General features: G+C 39.6%; 1 protein-coding gene across 6 annotated transcripts in view; it reads right to left on the bottom strand.

Annotated features, from left to right (window-relative positions):
* The window catches only part of LOC102147301 (contactin-associated protein-like 3), a 235,753-nt gene that overhangs the window by 105,994 nt on the left and 108,540 nt on the right, over nt 1-21,219 (bottom strand). For all 6 annotated transcript variants that reach the window (XM_065530846.2, XM_045372905.3, XM_065530847.2 and 3 more), the window contains exon 4: nt 8,707-8,854. In XM_065530846.2, coding sequence (XP_065386918.1) covers nt 8,707-8,854 — 148 coding nt within the window. The remainder of the gene's footprint in view (nt 1-8,706; nt 8,855-21,219) is intronic.

The following is a 21,219-nucleotide window of genomic DNA, read 5'->3' as shown; positions in this document are numbered from 1 at the left end:
GGGAAAACGTGCCTTGGTTCTACATTCTCAGTAAAGGCCTTGATCTCTCTCTTTAATTTTCATGCATGATCTCTCCTCTCTTTCTTTTCTTTCCTCTCTCTTTTCTCCTTCTCCCATTTCCTGGTAAAGATAAACAGTCGACTACACAGAGTCTGGAATCCTCTGTGAGTAGGTTCACATTCCAGTTCTTCAACTTACTTATTTCTGATGGACATGGATTTACTTTTTCATCTTATTTTGGGTTTCTATTTATTTTACTTTTTTATTAAAACATTTTCTCTTTTTTTTTTTTTGAGACAGGGTCTCACTCTGTCGCCCAGGCTGGAGTGCAGTGGCATGATCTTGGCTCACTGCAGCCTTGACCTCCCTGGGACCAAGCGATCCTCACACCTCAGCCTACTGAGTAGCTGGGACTACAGGCACACACCACCATGTCCAGATAATTTTTGTATTTTTTGTAGAGATGGAGTTTTTGCTATGTTGCCCCCAGGCTAGGCAATCAAGCAATCTGCCTGCCTTGGCCTCCTAAAGTGCTGGGATTACAGGCATGAGCCACTGTGACCAGCTTTATTTACTTTTTAAAAATATTTGTTGAAATTTAATTAGCACTTTAGTATTTTACAGAAAAATTTTCCAAAATATTAAGTACATTGTATTATAAACACATTATTATATGAAAAAATCACATATACTTTGTTTTCTTCAATACATTTCCCATGGCATTAAAAGAAATGCAGTTATATTTTCAGTTAGGACAAGCAAACATTCAGAAGACCACACTTCCTACCAAGGACAAGTAGAAAATGTGTATCAAATAAAGTTTAAATAATCTTCTTGAAAGTTTTAAAGATCTTCTAGGACGGCCAGGACTCGAGAATGTAAAGACCTTAGAAGAAAAGCTCAGAATACTCTTTCTGCTTTTACTTTTGAAGCACCGGTCAACTCCCAAGGAGCAATGGACAAGAGACAAGGTGGCCAAGCAGAAAGTGAACAGGACAGCTATGAGGCTGGGTCACGAAGTAGGGTTGCTGTAGACTCATCATAATTAGGAGTCAGATGGCAGAATTCAGAGATTTTCAAAGAAACATTTTGGTAAAAGCCCTCAAATCCCAGTTGGGACAACTGAAGCACTGGACTCCAGATGTAAGATATCAACTAGGCCTCATGGGGACTGAGGCGCTGCACTGAGTCAGCTAAATGCTTATTTGAATTAAGATCTGTGCCTCATCTAGAAGCCTATCGGAGGCTGCAGTGGGGATTCTCTGGGGGATCATTTTGTCTTCTCTAGCCTCTACAGATTTTCATCCAAAATGTCTAGAATTCAGCCAAAATTATCAAGACATGAAAACAGAAACAAGACAAAAACGAGACAATGGAAAAGATCAAGAGATAATCCAGATATTGAAGTTAACTAAAACTCTTTAAAATAACTGTGATTAATATTTCCAAGAAAATAGACAGCAAGATAAGGAATTTCACTAGAATAGATCAATAGAAATTGCAAAACTGAAAATTGCAGTAACTAAAATTAATAACTCATTGGTATATTTAACCATAGACTGGCCATAGCAGAAGATCTGATTAGTAGTATAGAAGATAAAGCAGTATGCAATGTCTAGACTGCAGCGTAAATAGAAAGGATGAAAGAGGAGAGGGAGAGAGAGAGGAAGGGGGAGGGGGTAGAGAGAGAGAAAGAAAGAAAATAAGTTACAAACATCTCAGACAGATGTAATTGGAGTCTCAGAAAGGAGGAAAGGAAATGCGAGACAGAGGCAATGTTTTGAAGAAATAACAGTGAAGAATTACCCAATCTAATAATCAATTCATAGAAAAAGGAAATTTAGTGAAATCCAAAGAGGACAAATTCAATGAAAACTAAAATAGCCACATAAAGGTAAAACTGCTGAAAATCAAAGACAAAGAATAAATTCTCAAAGGTAACCAGAAGAAAAATACACATTTCCCTTATAGGACAAAAATCAATTGCCTATTGACTTCTTAATAAACATCATGAAAACAATAGAAATTTGTGGCCGGGCGCGGTGGCTCAAGCCTGTAATCCCAGCACTTTGGGAGGCCGAGGCGGGCGGATCACAAGGTCAGGAGATCGAGACCACAGTGAAACCCCGTCTCTACTAAAAATACAAAAAATTAGCCGGGCGCGGTGGCGGGCGCCTGTATTCCCAGCTACTCAGGAGGCTGAGGCAGGAGAATGGTGGGAACCCGGGAGGCGGAGCTTGCAGTGAGCCGAGATCGCGCCACTGCACTCCAGCCTGGGCAATAGCGTGAGACTCCGTCTCAAAAAAAAAAAAAAGAAAAAAGAAAGAAAACAATAGAAATTTGTAAAAGGCCAAAAGAAAATAACTATAGACCATATTCTCCAGCAAGCTGAAATAGCCTTCAAAAATTCATATAAAATAAAGACAATTTTCAAGCAAACAAAAGCTATATGACAATTTATTACCAGTAGAACTGGGCTAAGACAAATATTAAAAGGAGTCTTTGTAGCTGAAAGAATTTGATTCAGAAAGAGCATGAAAATGCAGAGAAGGTAAATATGTGAGTAAATTCAAGTGAATACTGATTGCAAAAAAATTATAATATTAAATTTTGTGATTTAAAAATAAAAAATACATACACGTATGTATGAAACTAAAATGTGTCAAGATAGCACAAGGTCGGAGGGGTTTAACTAACATAAGTTGTACTTAAATCCTAGTATTGTTTGGAAAGTGATAAAAGTAGTAGTTCAAGTACCTAGGGGAACAAAATTAAAACAGGAAGCAATAGCGGAAAAACTGGAAAAATTAAACTTGATTAACTCAAAAGAAGAGGAGAGAAAGAGGAGTATAAAACAAGTGAACCAAATATAAAACAGAGAGTAACATGTCATCTACAATTTCACATATGTCAGTAATTACACCTAATATAAGTGGACTAAATATACCAACTAAAACTCAATGATTTCCAGACTGGGTTTAAATAATTAAGAAAGAGTCCTTATATATGAAGACAAAAAGTTTGAAAGGAAAGAATGGAAAAGATATTCCATGAAAACACTAATCAAAAGAAATCTGGTATAGCTATACAGTACTATCATCAGAGAATGCAGACTTACAGGCAGGAGGCATTATTAGAAATAAATAAGGATATTTCATAATTACAAAAAATCAATTTTAAGGAAGATAAAACAATTTCCAATCTATATGCATTTAATGAAACAGCTTCAAAATATGTAAAGTATGTATCTCTCTTCATTTATACTGGAATTCATAGTTAAGGCATGCTTATATCAGGGTAATGGTAGACACAGAGGAGGACAGTGGATACACCGTAAACTCAACTCTGCCTACCATTAGCCAAAGCAAGTCACGTGGCCGGCTCAAAAATCAGGGGGCAGGGAAGCATACGCCACTCACAGGCGCTGGCAAGGGACAGGTGCAGAATTGGTGCCAGTGATGCAAACTAGCACAGCATGTATATGTAAAAAGTGATAGAACAATTAAAGGAACTTCAGAGAGGTAGGTAGCTCTAACTTCATTATCACACCAATGAAGCAATACAAACTTGGACCATCTCAGGAGTTATGAAAATTTCCCATGTCTCAAATTCTAACCAATGACAGGTAAAATTTTCAAAGGGAGAAAATAAAATTTGCTCCTTTTGTCCAGTCACTATTAATTTTGTTTTATTGGAAACCTCCACTTGCCATCTGTTGTTCCTACAGAAAACAGTACAGCACTCAGTTAATCCATATGAAACTGCTAATATTCAACTGTATTTGATCTACAAAATTGGCAAATATATGGTTCAACCTAATTAGTGAAGCTAGAATGATGAATAAGAAGAGGACTGATTGGTAATACATAAGACAGAGTCTGAATGACATATAAAACTATTTGAAGACTAAGTGATAAGAAAATGTAACAGAAAATGCATGAATAAAGAATTACCTATGAGTAATAAAAAATTATTTTCACTTGGGACATTATAAAAGAAATCTTCAAGAAAAGAACAGTTTAGAATTCTGTTAATTATCTGGGCTGTACTCCAAGTATTAACATTTTAGAAAAGAATCCACCACTCCCAGACGCCCTCCCCCACCAAATTTTCCACCATTAAGGGACAAAAAAAGTGGCAAACCAAGCTCTTCTTGGTTATTTATACAGTCAACCTTCAATACTTTTTACTTCATGAGTTATTGCCATGACTTACAAAGGAATAGAAGCCCAATCTCAACGTAACAGAAACGTGAATCAGACAAAAGCCATGTTTGAGTATTACCCAGTGAAAATACTAAAACAGTAGCATGGAGTGGGATGTGAGCCCTTAAAATCTGCGCTAGTGGACTGGGAATTAAAGAGATGGAAAGGACACTAACCACTTGAGAAAACAACAGGAAGAGGACTGTTCTAGTTTTTCATTAATATCAAAGAAAGTGGAGTGATTTAAAGAACTCTGAAGTTGAGGATAATTAAAGGTGGCACGATAAAAAGGAGGAAGGCACAGAATCAAAAACTAAATGTTTACATACAATACAATGAGGCTTGATGCCGTCTCTCTGAAAGGAGAAAAGAAGCTGCTGCCATCAATCAATATAGCAATATAGCAAAACAAGTATCAATATAATCATCCTTTATAAAACCTGAGCAGTTATTACCCATCAAGAACATGGAATTGATAGTCAGAGGACTGGAGTCCTCTCCCTGTCTCTGGTATTATTTGTAGCTCCTGCACTGCCGGACCTTGGTGTCTTCTCAGATTGCTCACTTGGAATATCTGGGTGTTAATAACTGCCTTTCTACTACATAAAGATGCATCGAATATCAGATGGAAGAATGGAAACATAACTGTAAAATCTTATATTTGCTATTTTTACTAGAGTTATGACAATTTTTAATACTACAATTTATAACAATATAATCTCCAAGATACCTGCCTTGCCTGGATGGCTAGTATAAGAGAGAAATAAATATCTGAAATTTGGATTCATTATTTGGATTTTGTAATCATCTATCAGACTTTTTTCTGAATTGCTTCATTCATTCATTCACTCAATGCAAAGCTATGGGGCACTTAGTATGTTCCTGGCTCTGTATTAGTTGCTGATGTTACAGCAATGAATGTGCCTTACCTTGGTGTAGCCTGAAGTCTAATGAGGAAAAAGGAAATCAGGCCTCTAATAAGACAGATACGGATACATTATAAAAAGTGACTATAGCACATGAAGGCATACTATAGGCTTCCTGGGAAGTTATAATGAGGAACCAAATTTAGAGTGACGGCCTAGGAACCGTCATTTAAACTAAGATCCAAAGGAGGAGGAGTAAACAGTCAGTTGAGAACACGGGGAAGGAGCATTTCAAGCAGGGGAGACCACAGGCATAAAGGCTTTGAGTCAGTAAGAAGCTTGATACAATTGACAGTGGACAGGTAGCAGGTGATGGCAGCAAGAGGTGCCACTGGAGAGTTATCCAGGGACAAGCTCCTCCAGGCCTTGCTGGGAGTCTGGATGTTATTTTAGGAACAATGGAAAGCCACTGATGGTATTAAACAGGGACATAATTGTATTAGTTCAGCATTTTTAAAAGGTAACTTGAGTTGCAGTGTGGAGAATATAATGTAGTATGTCAGCTATGAGCAGATACAGAATGACCTAAACTTGGAAGGCAATTTCCATATTCCATGGGACACCAAGTTTAGATTAAGTCGGTAGTAGAGCTGGAGAGAGCTGAAATCAGGCAAGGTGTAATGTGGAGGGAAGAATACAGAATTTCGTGATTCACTGGACATGGAGGGCAAGGGAGATAGATGCGTCAAGGACTCATAGGGTTCTGGCAAAAGAATCTGGGAGTTCCCTTTTGTTCTTGAGAGATGCCCTCAAAGGCCTGGGCAGGCAGTAGAGCATAGGGAATTTATTTTTCTAAGGGCTCTGGGAACCAATCCTAGTGTCTTGGGTGTGGCTTTAAGCATGTTTGAACAATCGGATGTGCATGTTTTTCCTAGGAATCATCCTGATTATTGTGTGGACTAAAAACTGGAAAGGTCAAGACCAGAGATGAACAGCTGATTTAGGAGGCTGGTGCTCATTTAGGCTAAGCTGGAGGGAAAGACAGAAATTCAAAACATTTAGGAGACAGAATCGGGTTTCAGTCAATAGGTGGCTGTTGGTATCGTTTTATAAGATGGAAGACAATGGAAAATGAGAAGATAGACAACTGAGTTTTAAGTGTTCACAGAGCCAGTGAAGAGAGGTTGGTACCAGAGGTTGGAGCTGGGCTGCAGATACATATTTGAAAGTTATCAGCCAGCGTGTAAATGCTACTGAAAACTCATGGAAGTGGATAAAAGGCTCAGAGAGAGCTTGGGAGCAGGATAGAAGACCTAGAACCAATCTGTGGATAATGTTAGCCTTTAAGGAGTGGCAAGAAGAGTAGCATGCAAAGGTGCATGGAAAAACAGGTGTCAAGAAGGGCCCAAGGCCATCTGTGCTCATGGCTTTATTCTGCACTTGAGCAGCAACTCTGGGAGAACCTACAACCGATCCCCAGGCTATAAGTGGAAATAGAGGTACATTCATAGACTAAGCCAGGAGTCTGTGACAACACATACAGTTTAAAGGAATAATGAATCTATCATTGCAAATGAAGTGTAGAAAAGCTAATAAAACTACGGCTGGGCAGTCCCAGCTATTCAGGAGGCTGAGGTGGGAGGATCCATGGGGCCCAGGGGTGCGCTATGATGATCAGGTGTCTGAACAAATTTTAGCATCAAATGGTGATCTCTCCAAGCGGAGGACCACCAGGTTGCTTAAGGAGGCGTGAACTAGCCCAGCTCCCAAATGAAGCAGGTGAAGGCTCCCGAGCTGATCAGCAGCGGGACTGTGCCTGTAGCCACTGCACTCCAGCCTGGGCAGCACAGTGAGAACTTGCCTCTCAAAATACAAAGAAATAAACTGATAAATACATAACTAGATAAATGGGAAGAGATGCTGCATGGCAGGGATATTATAAGTCATTATAAGCAATGTTCTAGAAAACAAACAGGGCAGTGGAAATGCAAATGAAAATACTGAAACTACCATTATTAACATAAGTCCTAAAGGATTGTATTACTGTCAACAATAAAAATAAAATGACCATACTTGAACAATTATTCTTCTAAGGCACAAAAGACAATGTAGATGTCCACTTGTTCTAAATAATTACTTTTAGTTAGTTAGCAATGGTCATATATTATCTGTCTGCATGTTTGGGTTTTTTTTACTAGTAATCCCTTATGGCCAACAGCATGTTTACAGAAGTTAATGGTGCCAGCAGATTGCATGGCAGCTGCATCGCCCACTGGCCCTTCCTGGAATCAGGCATGGCGCTTTGATCTTCCTGGTACCAACCTCCAGCCCAAGGAACTGCAGTAATATCTCTTCATGAAGGAACATCAAGTTAATGGCAAATCCCATCAAAGAGCATGTTCTACTCTGAAGTCAGTAAACCTGAAGTTGTTTCAGAGTAATGAGAGGAGAAGGTAATTTCATAGCATCAAAGAGAAATTCTAAATATCAGACATCTTAGCCATTGAAACAGACAGCACAGTTATAGGCCCCAGAAAAAAAACAGGGATGGAAGGAAATGAACAATAAGTGGAAGAAAAAAGACTGTTGGTAAAGCAACACCATTATATTTAGCCCTGTAGAAGTGTAAACACTAAAAAACAGAGGCAGACTTAGGAAATGAACTGGGTTGTACACGGGTTAAGTAATAAAATGGAAAAATAGTATCCGAGACATTAAATGCTGCATGAATGACAGATGTTGTTATCATGCTTTAGAAAATTAATACTCTGCAGGGCTAAAGCTGTGACTAGGCAGAGAACGGGAGTGACTGTGTGTAAATGGTGTGATATGAACGTCCGGCCTGACCCAAGTTGAAGCCACTTAAGACATTTCCATCCAGGCTACTCTTTGACTTGTTCTCCAGTTTTATACAAGGGTATTTTTAAATTTTATTCCATTTTGACAATAATTTTGAAGCATTTTTATGATAATGTAAAGAAAGAATACAAGTATGCTCTAGAACATCAAGTGGCAACTGTGTCACTGAGTACCACCAAATAATTTCACTGCCTGCTTTTTGTTTGCATTATATTCATGTCAGCTCCATCCTTTCCACTTTTATAACAAGGAATAGATGAGAAAAGAGGCTGACTAAACACAGGCTCCCACCAACTGAAGATCAAGTGAAGCGACAGCATGCTGTGCAAAAGAGGACGTTAGTAGAGAAAAACACAGAGAACTAAGAGATTGCGAGAAATCACCCCACTGCCCCCAGTACCACTCCTGTTTTCCCAGACAGGGTGTCATCTCAGCTTCAGAAAAATAGCATCATCTGTTGTTAGTTTGAATTGTATTAGTTTGATTAGATGTCTACCACATTGCAAGCACTTTGCTAAACTCTGGGAATCTAAAGACAAATAAGTTTCAGTTCAGGTCCACCTCTAAATTCGACTATAAAAGACAGTAACTGAAGTCCATATTGTCATGGGAAGACACTAGAAGCTTTCCATAAAAACCAGTTCCACTTGCCCAGCTATTTAAAAAGACAGAAAAAGTCAAGTTCAACATTTCATGCTGACATTGGCTTTCACAGTTTGGCTTTGACAGAATCTCATGCTGACCTTGATTTCACACAGGGAATAAAGGCCACTTACTATATGCACATCCGTACACTTCGATCCGCATCCCAATCCTACCCCTGGGGTTCCAGGCTAAAGGGAGAAAGCGCAGGAACCTGGCTTCAAAGGGAGGCTGGAGTCTGTAGTGCACCACACTGTCTGCATTTGTGTTTCCTGGAAAACCCTAGGAGAAAACAGAGAAAGGGATCAATGTATCTGCAGGATGTACCATCTTCATGTTGTCACCTCTCATGGCAATGAGCAATGTACGCTCGCTTTGCTAATATGCAAAAAGCTGCTGTTTTAAAGGAAACACTGCTAATGGTTAACAAGGATGTGACAACCTCTCCAGTCCCTGGATTAGTCACCACTGTCTAAGTTTTCTTTATTTACAAGGTAGTTTAAATTTCATCCACACCATTACAATGACTATAAACATGGCGACCTCCATGAAGTTCACTTTTCAAAAATGCTATCCCACAAATTCCTCCCTAATCAAGTGGTAAAGATGCTCACAAAAAGCCACATGACATGGCAGGGCAATCAAGCACCATGGTCACACGCAAAGGAGCAGCAGTGAGAATCCTGGAATCTGCAGTGAGATAGTTGGAAGGGACCTAGACGTGATTCCAGCCCCACACTCTTAATTTATAAATGAGAAACTACAGTCTAGGAAGAAGAAAGGACTCTCTGGAGGTAGGACAGCTATCACAGAGTGTGACAGGATTACATCTGGCTTTTATTTCAACGGCAGCATTCATTCCATGTTATCAGGCTGAATCCACTTCACAGCGAACTCAGCTGCACGCACCTGTGGCCTGCTTCCCGGGAGCGTCAAGAGGAGCACACTGCCACTATCTGCTCCAGGGCAAAGGGGCGTGCTTTCACTCTTCACTCCATCTTGCTATCTGAACATAGGGAAGGATCAGAGTGCAAGCAAACAAAGTTGTTTTAGATATTTTTTTCATTGTTTTCAGATTTTTAAGAATATGGCATGTGTGAGAACAAGGAAAGGGTTAATGCTCTTGTGCTATCACCTAACATGACTGGGGCACATAGTTAATATCTATGTATGGCACAGGCCAGCAGTTAGTTCAACCAAGAATCAAGAATGTTTCCTACCTAATTATTTTACTTTACTAAAGAATGTACCAGGCTTAGGGCCGGGCACATTGCCTCATGCCTGTAATCCCTGCACTTTGGGGGCTGAGTCGGGCGGATCATGAGGTCAGGAGATCTAGACCATCCTGGCTGACACAGTGAAACCCTGTCTCTACTAAAAATACAAAAAAAGTCAGCCGGGTGTGGTGGCGGGCGTCTGTAGTCCCAGCTACTCACGAGGCTGAGGCAGGAGAATGGTGTGAACCTGGGAGGTGGAGCTTGCAGTGAGCCGAGATTGCACCACTGCACTCCAGCCTGGGCGACAGTGTGAGACTCCATCAGAAAAGGAAAGGAAAGGAGAGGGGAGGGGAGAGGAGGGGAAGGGAGGGCAGAGGAGGGGAGGGGAGGGCAGGGCAGGGGAGGGGAGGGCAGGGGAGGGGAGGGGAGAGGAGAGGGAAAGAAAAAGAAAAGGAAAGGAAAGAAAAGAACAAAAACAAAAACAAAAAACAATGTACCAGGTTTAACAACAAAACAAAGAGAATGAAGATCAGCCTGCCTAGTATCAGACCACCAATGGGTCTCCCTGTGTAAAAACACACGGAAATAAAAATATAGAAAATGCCTTAGTGAATGTGATCAATTTCAAATGCTAGTGTAGATGTCAGAGTTGGTAATAGTTCATCTATTACTAATTCATGCCAATTCCGAGACAATCATTTCCCTTTTTTTTTTTTTTTGAGACAGGGTCTCACTTTGTCTTCCAGGCTGGAATGCAGTGGCACGGTCTTGGCTCACTGCAACCTCTGCCTCCCAGATTCAAGCAATTCTCATGCCTCAGCCTCCCCAGTAGCTGGCATTACAGGAGCACGCCATGACACCTGGCTAATTTTTGTATTTTTAGTAGAGACGGGGTTTCACCATGTTGGCCAGGCTGGTTTCAAACTCCCAGCCTCAAGTAACTTGCCCACCTGGGCCTCCCAAAATGCTGGGATTACAGTCATTGAGCCACCATGCCCAGCCAGAGATAATCATTTCACTTTTGTTCCAACTAAAGGGTCATGTACATCAACATTTTTTGAGTTAACAATCGCTATACCAACTTCAGGTAAAATATTTGCATACCCTCTGCACTCACAACCTTCTGTCTGGACAGCCCAGGCTGACCTATATAAAAGAAGCCATATCCCAGCTCCACCACCTCCACCACCTCAAGCCCTGTTACTCTCTGCTGCAAGCTGCAGTTTCTTCATCAGTAACATTGATCTTGAAGGATTGGAGCACTGATTGAGATAACACCTGGAAATCAATCAGCCTACCACCTGTGTGGAGGTGGCTGCTGCGACTGTGACCCAGGCTGGCCATTGTTGGCATGGTTGGTAGAGATGGTTGATCCATCAGACTCTGAATCCTTTTATTTGGGTTCTAATTTGAGTTTAACATCTAAGACATACAGCCAAGCTAATACAGGAACATCAGATCCTATGAGCATTTTGACTCCAATGTTAAAATTCAGTTGCAGAATTAAAATCACATTTTTTCATAGCTGAATAAACTTTGTAAACTTCAGTAAAAACAATACAATAAAAACCTTTCAAAGGAACCCTACCAAAACAGAATTTTTTTCACCTTTATATGCCAAATGTTATTTCTTTCTCAATTTGTTTCAAAGTATAAACTCTGGAAAATATACTTCTGAGTGATGTGATAATAGCATCAAGTAGCAAAATAAAATTTAATGTCAATTTTTGCTTAATTAAAATAGATTAACATTTAAGCAACTCTAAATAGACATTATCTAATCGTTTATGAATAAGGCAGATGAGAAACATACTCTTTGCAACTTCAGAGATATCAATAAAAAATCAAACATTTATTACATATGACTAAAATATATATATATATATATATTTTTTTTTTTTTTTTGAGACGGAGTCTCGCTCTGTCGCCCAGGCTGGAGTGCACTGGCCGGATCTCAGCTCACTGCAAGCTCCGCCTCCCGGGTTTACGCCATTCTCCTGCCTCAGCCTCCCGAGTAGCTGGGACTACAGGCGCCCGCCACCTCGCCCGGCTAAGTTTTTGTATTTTTTTTAGTAGAGACGGGGTTTCACCGTGTCAGCCAGGATGGTCTCGATCTCCTGACCTCGTGATCCGCCCGTCTCGGCCTCCCAAAGTGCTGGGATTACAGGCTTGAGCCACCGCGCCCAGCCTAAAATATATTTAAAAGTATATATAATCACATTAATGCATTTGAAATTTGAGAAATCACATTATTAATGTCTTATATAGAATTATAACCAGCTTTATGAGATACCAACCAAATGAACCATTGTTCTTTAAAGATAGAGGAATTAAAGAGAATACATTTTGGGCAGGAAAGAGTTATACTAGCATTTCACTGTCATAACATTCAGGGCTTATTATTGAAATAACCTTATCTGTAACAATAAAATAATGTGTGTCTTAAAAATATGCAGTGAAGTCTCTTATTCATTATATTCAAAGTTTGCTTTGAGAGTTTCCAGAGCAGACATGAATTCACGGGTGAGCACATGACCACTACGGATAGAAAGAATGGCGAACACAAAGACCTATTCCTGCTTTGTTTTATTAAGGTGGAAAAACGAAGCTTCCAGAAGGATAAGCCAGCTCTTACAGAAATATGCAACCTTGAACAATTCTGCAGAGGCTTACATCTTCATTTCAGACTAAATAACAAAAGTTACAGCTCTGTGGAGAGGGTACAGAGAATGGTTTTTGGAAGCCATAGTCCTTCAAATTCTTTTCTGTCTTAGCAGGCATGTGACCTTGGGAGAAATGATCATCTTTCTTTGTAAAGTAGAAAAATTACATCTATCTGGCAATCTTGGTAAGAATTAAACTAGTTAATGTATATAATGTATTTGTAAAATTATAAATCATTTATTTTTTTACAGCATTCCTCTGAAAGTTGTGTGTGTGTGTGTGGTGTGTTCATGTATGAAAGCTCCATCTTACTGAAAGTCACTTAAGTTTGATGTGGATTCTCTGTCTTTGACGGCATTCTAGCTAAGGATTATATTAAGTAATCAAAAATGAATATTTTCAGATAAAATGATCAGTTTCCCTAGGTATACATGAAAGTGACTGAAACCTGTGGCTTGGAGTCCACTCACATGCTGGAAATAGGTTTCATAAATAATTTAGGAATTAATGACATCACTGAAAAATTTTCAACACTCTACTTTGATTTTTAGCGGTCACATGAGCTAAATCTAACAGTCACGGTCAGTGATGCTGCTCATGTGATATCCTGGTCTGCAAAATGTTAAGCACATGGATACTTGTGGTTGAGTATGAAATACCCAGATTGACAGCCATCAGCAGAAAAAAATCTGTCAATGTTTAAGACTCATCAACAATTATTTTTAAGAAGACTGTTAGAAATTTATTTTTCCAAATTTGTCATTTTGCAGTTTCTGTTTTAGTGGATTTTTATCAAATCTTTATTTTAAATTACAAGATACTGAATTTTAAGATAAGCATTAAATCTCTACTATGCATAGGGCCACCACTGTCCTGTGCAATTTCACGCCTCAATTCAGTTAGTGCTCACAAAGATGTTAGAAAAGCTTGTCTAAAAGAAATAGATTCTTCAGCAGCTTCAGTTTATTATTAGTTTCCCAAACACTCAAATGTACTACAAGAGATTCTTATTTTAATATGCTGTTATTATTTTAAGCTGTCTGTGTGTGGGGTAAGAAAGTGCCCGTGAGTCCTTGAGTTCTAATTTTGTTTCCTTAATGGCCAGACTGTGCTGATACTGGACACAAATTTTAGTGTTTGTAATCTCAGCTTCTTTATAAGTAACATGGGAATAATACTAACTGCTTTGCCCAATCATAGCTTGTTGGAAGATGTTTCTGTAGGTGAGTTGAAAATTCTAAGGAACTATACAAATGAAAGATATTAAGCTGCTCCCTGTAATGCCTGTTAACAAGATTATTTGATTAAGACACTTTGTTAATTATAAGTGTTGTATGAAGAAATTGTATTAACTCTAAGTATAGAGCATTAATAATATAATTACCATGACATATGCCCTAATATTTTATGAAGCAATTAAAATGTTTCTATAGATTATTAAAAATTAGCATATTATCTTTATCACCTTAGTATGACTAGTACAATTCTATTTATGCAAAGAGTTAATCAGTAAAAAGCAAAATGAAAGATATAAAACAATATGATATGTAAGTGTAAATATGTGTGAACAAAAGAATTATAATTTTTAAAAGAATATGTACAAATAAAACATATTGGACTGGGGAAATGTGAATCATGTATAAAAAATATAATTAATGAATGAATGAACACCAAGGCAAGAGCAGGGCCTTATGCAGACCAGACTGATCGTTCCTTAATGATTTCCCACCGAGGAAGGTGACTCATGGAAACCTTGGCATCTGATGTCTAAATACAATAAATAAACAAAAAAGTGGCTCCAGCACGTGGACCCAGTGCCTGCTGAAGAGCTGTTAACTTCCGCTGCTGCCCCCTCAACCTCCTCTGTTCTCAGGATGCCCCTGGGTGAAGAAAGGACTCGCGGCAAGTGGGACCTGGGGCTGCCACAGAGCCCTCCCATGGACACACACAGGACTGTGAGGCCATGGCTCCAGCAGGATGCTGGCTCCTGCGATTGTCAAAGACTTCAGCTCAGTTGTGGAGTTTCCCGTAAGTCATCAAAGATACATCATATGATGAACACAGGCTGCAAGGCTAGAGAGACCTGGGTCTGAGACCAAGTCCCAGCATGTACTGGTTCTGTGACTGCGGGTAAGATACTCAAACACGCAGAGCCTTCTCCTCTGAACACTGGGGAGAATGATGATCGGGACTCACAAGAGTGTCACGTATCTCTTTTTTTTTTTTTTTTTTTTTGAGACGGAGTCTGGCTCTGTCACCCAGGCTGGAGTGCAGTGGCGCGATCTCGGCTCACTGCAAGCTCCGCCTCCCGGGTTTACGCCATTCTCCTGCCTCAGCCTCCCGAGTAGCTGGGACTACAGGCGCCCGCCACCTCGCCCAGCTAGTTTTTTTGTATTTTTTAGTAGAGACGGGGTTTCACCGTGTTAGCCAGGATGGTCTCGATCTCCTGACCTCGTGATCCGCCCGTCTCGGCCTCCCAAAGTGCTGGGATTACAGGGAGTCTCACGTATCTCTAAAGCTCTTAGCATAGGACTAGCATGTGGTAAATAATCAATTAGTAGGAAACATTGCTTATTGCTATCTGTTAATACTAAGTGATATTTCCCCTTACTCATTCTCACAATGCTACTCTTTGAAAGCCAGGATGAATCTATGGACCTTCTCCTGTGATTCTCAGCCGGACTCAACTTAATCCCTTAAGTCTACATCCCCTCACTAGCAGATGACATTAGGCAAGGATGATACTGCTTTTGTCCCTGCTATTTTCAGAAGATGACAGATAATGGTGTAACATTCATAACTGCTTCTTATCTAAATTAGGATCGATAAGTGCCTATGTGAACAGTTGCACTTAATTATTTTAAAGTGCTCATGAATGCATTATTAGTATTTTACTAACCATTAGAATACAATGTTTGTTAACACAAATAAGTGTGACTCTGCCTTTTTCTAGCATTATTAAATGAACTGAAGTAGGAATTAAGAAATGTGGGTGATGGCTCCAGCTTTTTCATTAATTAGCTGTGAGAGCAATGGTATGTCACCTGAGGCTTCACGTTAGCTGGAAAGCACGCTACAAAGGACTATGGTGCCGGGCGCAGTGGCTCACGCCTGTAATCCCAGCACTTTGGGAGGCTGAGGCCGGTGGATCACCTGAGGGCAGGAGTTCGAGACCAGCCTGACCAATATGGTGACACCCCATCTCTACTAAAAAAACAAAAATACAAAATTTAGCCGAGCATGGTGGCGTGCCGCTGTAGTCCCAGCTACTCAGGAGGCTGAGGCAGGAGAATCACTTGAACCGGGGAGGTGGAGGTTGCAGTGAGCTGAGATTGCGCCATTGCACTCCAGCCTGGGTGACAGAGTGAGACTCCATCTCAAAAAAAAAAAAAAAAGAATACTGTGGAATGTAAAGTTTTCTCTAGCACTAAAAAAGCATGGCCTGAAATAGTGAGTTTAGACAAAAATAATTGTTAGAGGGAAAATCAATGAATAATTAATGACAGCAAGAGTACTTTTCTGAAAAAAATGTATGTGCATATACACTTATGCATATCTTTAATTAAATATATATAATCATTGAAAAATGAAACACTGCAAATATATTTGTACATTGATACTTGAGCATCCTATCATTTTTTAAATAAAAATGAATTAATTTACCATGTTTGAATCATAAGTCAAAAAGAGAAAAACAAAGTGTAGTGCATGTTTAAGAAAGACAAATAAATGTTTCCTTGTGTTTGCTCACTACTGGTAACTGTGAGGAAATGATCATTCAGAAACATAAAGCAATCCAAAATATGAATCAAGATTAACTTAAATGAAAATTTTAAAATAATCCAGATAATGAGGAGAGCAGAACTGGCCACTTAGCTCTCTGTATATAGTGCATATAACTAAACATATCGCAGCTTAACAGGGCTTCTTACTGAGATATTGCTATTGACTTTAAATGATCACATTAAATGTTACAATACCTTTTTTAAAAGCAGGTAATTCATCTAACTTGTCATTTGACTTGGATCTGGGACAAATTTCCTGTGTGAGATCGATCAGCATGTCTTCTTGCTCTCAGGATTCCTTATTATAATTATAAACCTTTGTGCTTTATAAAAGTTCAGGGTATTATGCTGGTGCCATCTCTGGTTTCTCAGAGACTTTCAACAACCAGCCTAGTTCTGGGACATGGTAGGCACCGTTGTAAAACCAGGAATTCTTCAAGGAGAATAAATGTCTGCTGTGTTGAATTTTATGTTAGGTTCCCCAAGATCTGCACCTTTTTCTCAACCCTCCCAGTATTTACCAGTGTTTAATGCATAGTTGGTTCCAGGCAAATACTGGTGCATTGACTTGATTGTTAGAGTTAGTCTTCCTAATGCTATATTCTATCCAGTCTCTCTAAACCCAGCTCCTCGTTTCGCCATGAGGAGCCGCACCTGTCTTCCTTTGCCTGGGTGACTCAGAGATGCCCACTCCATCTTCATCTCTGGACTCACCACAAGTAATTACTTAGTACTTCCCACCAACTGCAGAGCAATTTACTTAATTGGAATGTTTTCACACTTTTTCATCCCTCAGAATCAACCTGCACAGATGAAAAAATTAGCTAGGGAATCACTATTATTAAATCAACGATCTAATCAGCTTTTGTTATTCTAACTGAAAACTGTAATCATTTGTTTGTTTGACATATTTACTCTCTGACCATCAGATAAATTCACTTATTTTGTCCATTTTAACTATGATCAAATATATATTTTTTCACATAAGAATCTGTGAGCATTAAACTGGATGTTCCATATGACCTTATCCCTGAATATTAGATGTTGGATATGCACATACAAATGGTTATGATTGTTATGATCAGTGTGGCATTATGGAAAATAGTTCATAGTCTTGATAGTCTGAGAATCGCTATGATGATAGTTTCAAAAACATTTAGGATACTTGTTCGCTATTTTTAATTTTAGTTTTTAGCAACAAAAATCATTTAAAAGCAAACAAAATTATTTCACCATAGTTTTACATTTGTAATCATTTATAATATGTTCTAAGAGAAAGCCATCTCTACCTACAAAATATCTACTGCATAAGATGCAATTTTATATCTCTGTGTCTCTCTCACACAAGATCCATCAATGAACAATACTGCCAGCATTGAGAATAAGAATACTGAATGAGTCAGGCCCAGGTTGAGTATTTTCTGTCACTATGAGGCAGTCACATCCTCCTATTTGGTTAGGATCTGCAAACAGAGTAACTAGACTCAAAAGGTGCCACCTGCCTAGAATAACATTAGTATTAGATAATAGGACTTGCTCGTAGCTTATCTGGCAGTGCACTAAAAATTCTGTGTCTATGAATCTGTAAAACAGCAGCAACAACATGAGGTACATGGAAGTTCAATGTCCTAGGGTCAAAGTTGCGCTTTGAAACTGCCTTTGCACAAATTCTAACAGTGACATTGAAACTGCCTTTGCACAAATTCTAACAGTGACAAAATTCTGGCAGTGGGGAGACCTGATCTAGTTAACTCCCCTCTTGCCCTTGACCTTCAAGCTGCCTTTAATCATTCCTGGCCTTAGGCAAGCCAACTGTGGGAGACCTTTAGTCTATAGTTTAAATGATAATAGCCCTTCCCCAAAACTAAAGCTAATGACAGACCACCAGGCTAGGAGAATAGAGGAGCCTAAATTCTGCTAAAATGTAGACATAAATGATTGCTAGCCATTTGTCCAGAGGTCACGAGATATGCAACTTCCTCATTAATTCCAGCAGATAACATCAGTATCGTAGAATCTAAGATTAGCCTTTTGAGGTATCTTTTCAGGTTTTTTGCATGTCTGACTACCGATGGCTCCACCTGGACCCGCCAACCGCTCCTGTGGCCCCACCCAGAAGTAACTCGGTATGCAGGAGAATCATTTCCCACACCCTATGATTATACCCCCAACCAATCAGCAGCAAGCATGCATTGCCTAGCCACCCCCAGCCCTTCACCCAAACTACCTTTGAAAAACGCCTAACCTATGAGCCTTCGATGAGACTGACTTGACTAATAACTTCATCTCTAAAGTGGTGTGGCCAACCTTGAGTTAATTTAAACTCTTTCTTTACTGCAAATACGCAAATACCATGGTTTTTTGTTTTGTTTTTTTTTTTTTTTTTTCAGCCAGCAAGAAGAACCCATTGGGCAGTTACACAATCAGAAGAGCTACTGTGGCTTGTAGAAAGCCTGGCATACACAGAACAACAGAATCCAACAAGACAACAGGAGAATAACCAGTAGGTCTACAGTCAGGGCCTAGGTTCTGAGTAAGCACACCACTAGCAATTCCTTTATTCTCCAGATGGAAAGAGTAGAATAGTTTACCACAGTTATGAATACATGTGGGGAGACAATAGGTCCTTAAAGGGTTTGAAAGGCTTTTCAGCTTCTTCTGTTACAGTAGTTAGACATGAGCAGAGAAGAAGAGGACCCCTCAACCCCAGGAATTTCAGGCAAACATCAGGTGATGGTCAGGCAGTTGTTACACTGTCTCTCTAAAATAGTAATTTTATTTTATTTCCCACAATGCCAGGGAAAGGCAGTCTCGCAGTAGATACAAACACCTGAAACTGGTGATCAGAAGCTTCCCGATATGATCTCAGGAGCTGGGTGAGTGGCTCAAGCATGCACACTAAGAGGCAAAACGGCAGAGTTTAACTGGTATATGACCTCCTTCTAGGAACATGCATACAATTCCAGTGAACACACTATGCCTATGTCCCCTCCCAAGTGCTGACAGGCCACTGTGCATGTGGAATGCCAATGTATAAAACCCCAAGTCGGGAGGCTGAGGCAGGAGAATGGCGGGAACCCGGGAGGCGGGGCTTGCAGTGAGCTGAGATCTGGCAACTGCACTCCAGCCTGGGCGACAGAGCGAGACTCCGTCTCAAAAAAAAAAAAACCCAGTCAAAGGGCAAACTGTGCACTTGAATCTCTCAGGTCGCCAGCTTGGCCCTCTTCCAAATGTACTTGACTTCCTTTGGTTCCTGCTCTGAACCTTTTTAATAAACATTCACTCCTTCTCTGAGTCTCTGCCTCAGTCTCTCCCTCTGCCTTAAGCTCCTCGGTTGAATTCCTTCTTCTGACGTAGCAAGAACTGAGGTTGTTGCAGACCTGTACAGATCTGCCACTGCTAACATGACCCCAGTAAAGGTGCCAGTGATGTTTGATGTAACATCTCAGTGAGAGGCTTCACCTTTTCAGAACAGGCAGGGATCCCCTGACTGCAATTCCCAACCAACCCCCAAAACTGGCAAACTTGATTTTTAATGATGGGTGGCTTAATTTGTAAAACAGGCTGACTCTAGGATGGGACTGTTTTTTACTGGCCAGTCATAAATGTCCCAAATACTTGAGTTCAGTTTGACACTATTGCTATTTACCTAGGGATATTTTATATGCTTAGGAAGCTTAAAATTTGTAGCAAAGTTACATTTTCTTCTTATCACATGCAAGGTGTCAGCAGCTATCAATGATTCATCTGCATATTGAATCAGCATGAAACTCTAAGGTGAGGAAAATTACTTTAAGTTCTCCTGAACAGTAAATATCCAGAGAATACAGTAGGTGAATCTCTGAATCTTGAGGAATCCATTGCCACAAATACTGAAAGCTGCCATAGGTAAATGTAAAGACGAACCCTGATTTCTCATTTAAAGGTACAGAAAAAAGCCTGGACAAAAGTCTAATGCAGAAAAATATGTAGTTAACATAGGTATTGTAATTAAAATAGTAGCAAGGTCAGGTAGCACAAGCACAGGTACCAGAAGAATCACAAACATATTTATTTCTATAAGATCCTGTACAAATCCATGTACAGGTCCACCTTCCCTGTCAAATTTTCCTTCCTTTTTCACAGGTAACACAGAAGTATTACAAAGTGAATGCCCCTTATTACAGCTCATTTTCCTAATTAAAAAATGTATAGATTCTATTTCTTATAATTGAGCTATTCCCTGTTGTAAGCTATTTAATTATAGGACTGATATATTTTACTAAAATATTTGTTACTGGGATTCAGAAAAATGGATCTACTTCTTGTGAATTTCTTGATCTATTCCAGTGTAAGGTGAGATTGCCACTCCCAACTGTCCCTATTGGTTTCAGAAGGCACATCTTTACCATATCAGGTGCCTTGTCTCCCAGGGCTCCAAAATAATTTCACCTAGAATACAGAATGGGTGGCGGGCATTAGTTTACACAGTGAGTCCCTTTCCAACAAATATAGCTAGATGCATCAGGAGACTAGATAAAAGCATGCTTCTTTTACAAAGGATCTATTTGCAGAGTAATTTCAGAGCAGCAAGAACAGACACAAGGTTGTCCAGAGATACCCAAAACATTAAAACAAAAAAAAAAGGTCAGAAGAAATTACAGAATACATGGCTCCAGGGTTCTCTCTCTCTCTCTCTCTCTCTCTCTCACACACACACACACACACACACACACACACACACACAAAAGGAACACGAAAAGATTAAGATGGGGAAAAGAAACAGACACATAAAAGTCTCTGCTTCCCAACTCAAAGGTTTCCTCATTATGTCAGTTTTGCCCACTAGTTTGCACCGTTTGCCAATTATTTCTCATCTAGTTTCTCAGGAGAAAAATCTCCTAGAGAAGATAATAAAGCTTCAGACTCAGGTTGAATCCTTTGCATCTTCCTTAATTTCTTCAGCATCCCCTTTTTGAATATCCTGGTTTCTTACAACAGT

The sequence above is a fragment of the Macaca fascicularis genome, chromosome 15 (genome assembly GCF_037993035.2).
Source record: "Macaca fascicularis isolate 582-1 chromosome 15, T2T-MFA8v1.1".
In the NCBI taxonomy this organism is placed as follows: domain Eukaryota; kingdom Metazoa; phylum Chordata; class Mammalia; order Primates; family Cercopithecidae; genus Macaca; species Macaca fascicularis.
The sequence above is the reverse complement of the archived record's forward strand: the minus strand, read 5'-3'. Positions and strand labels throughout refer to the sequence as shown.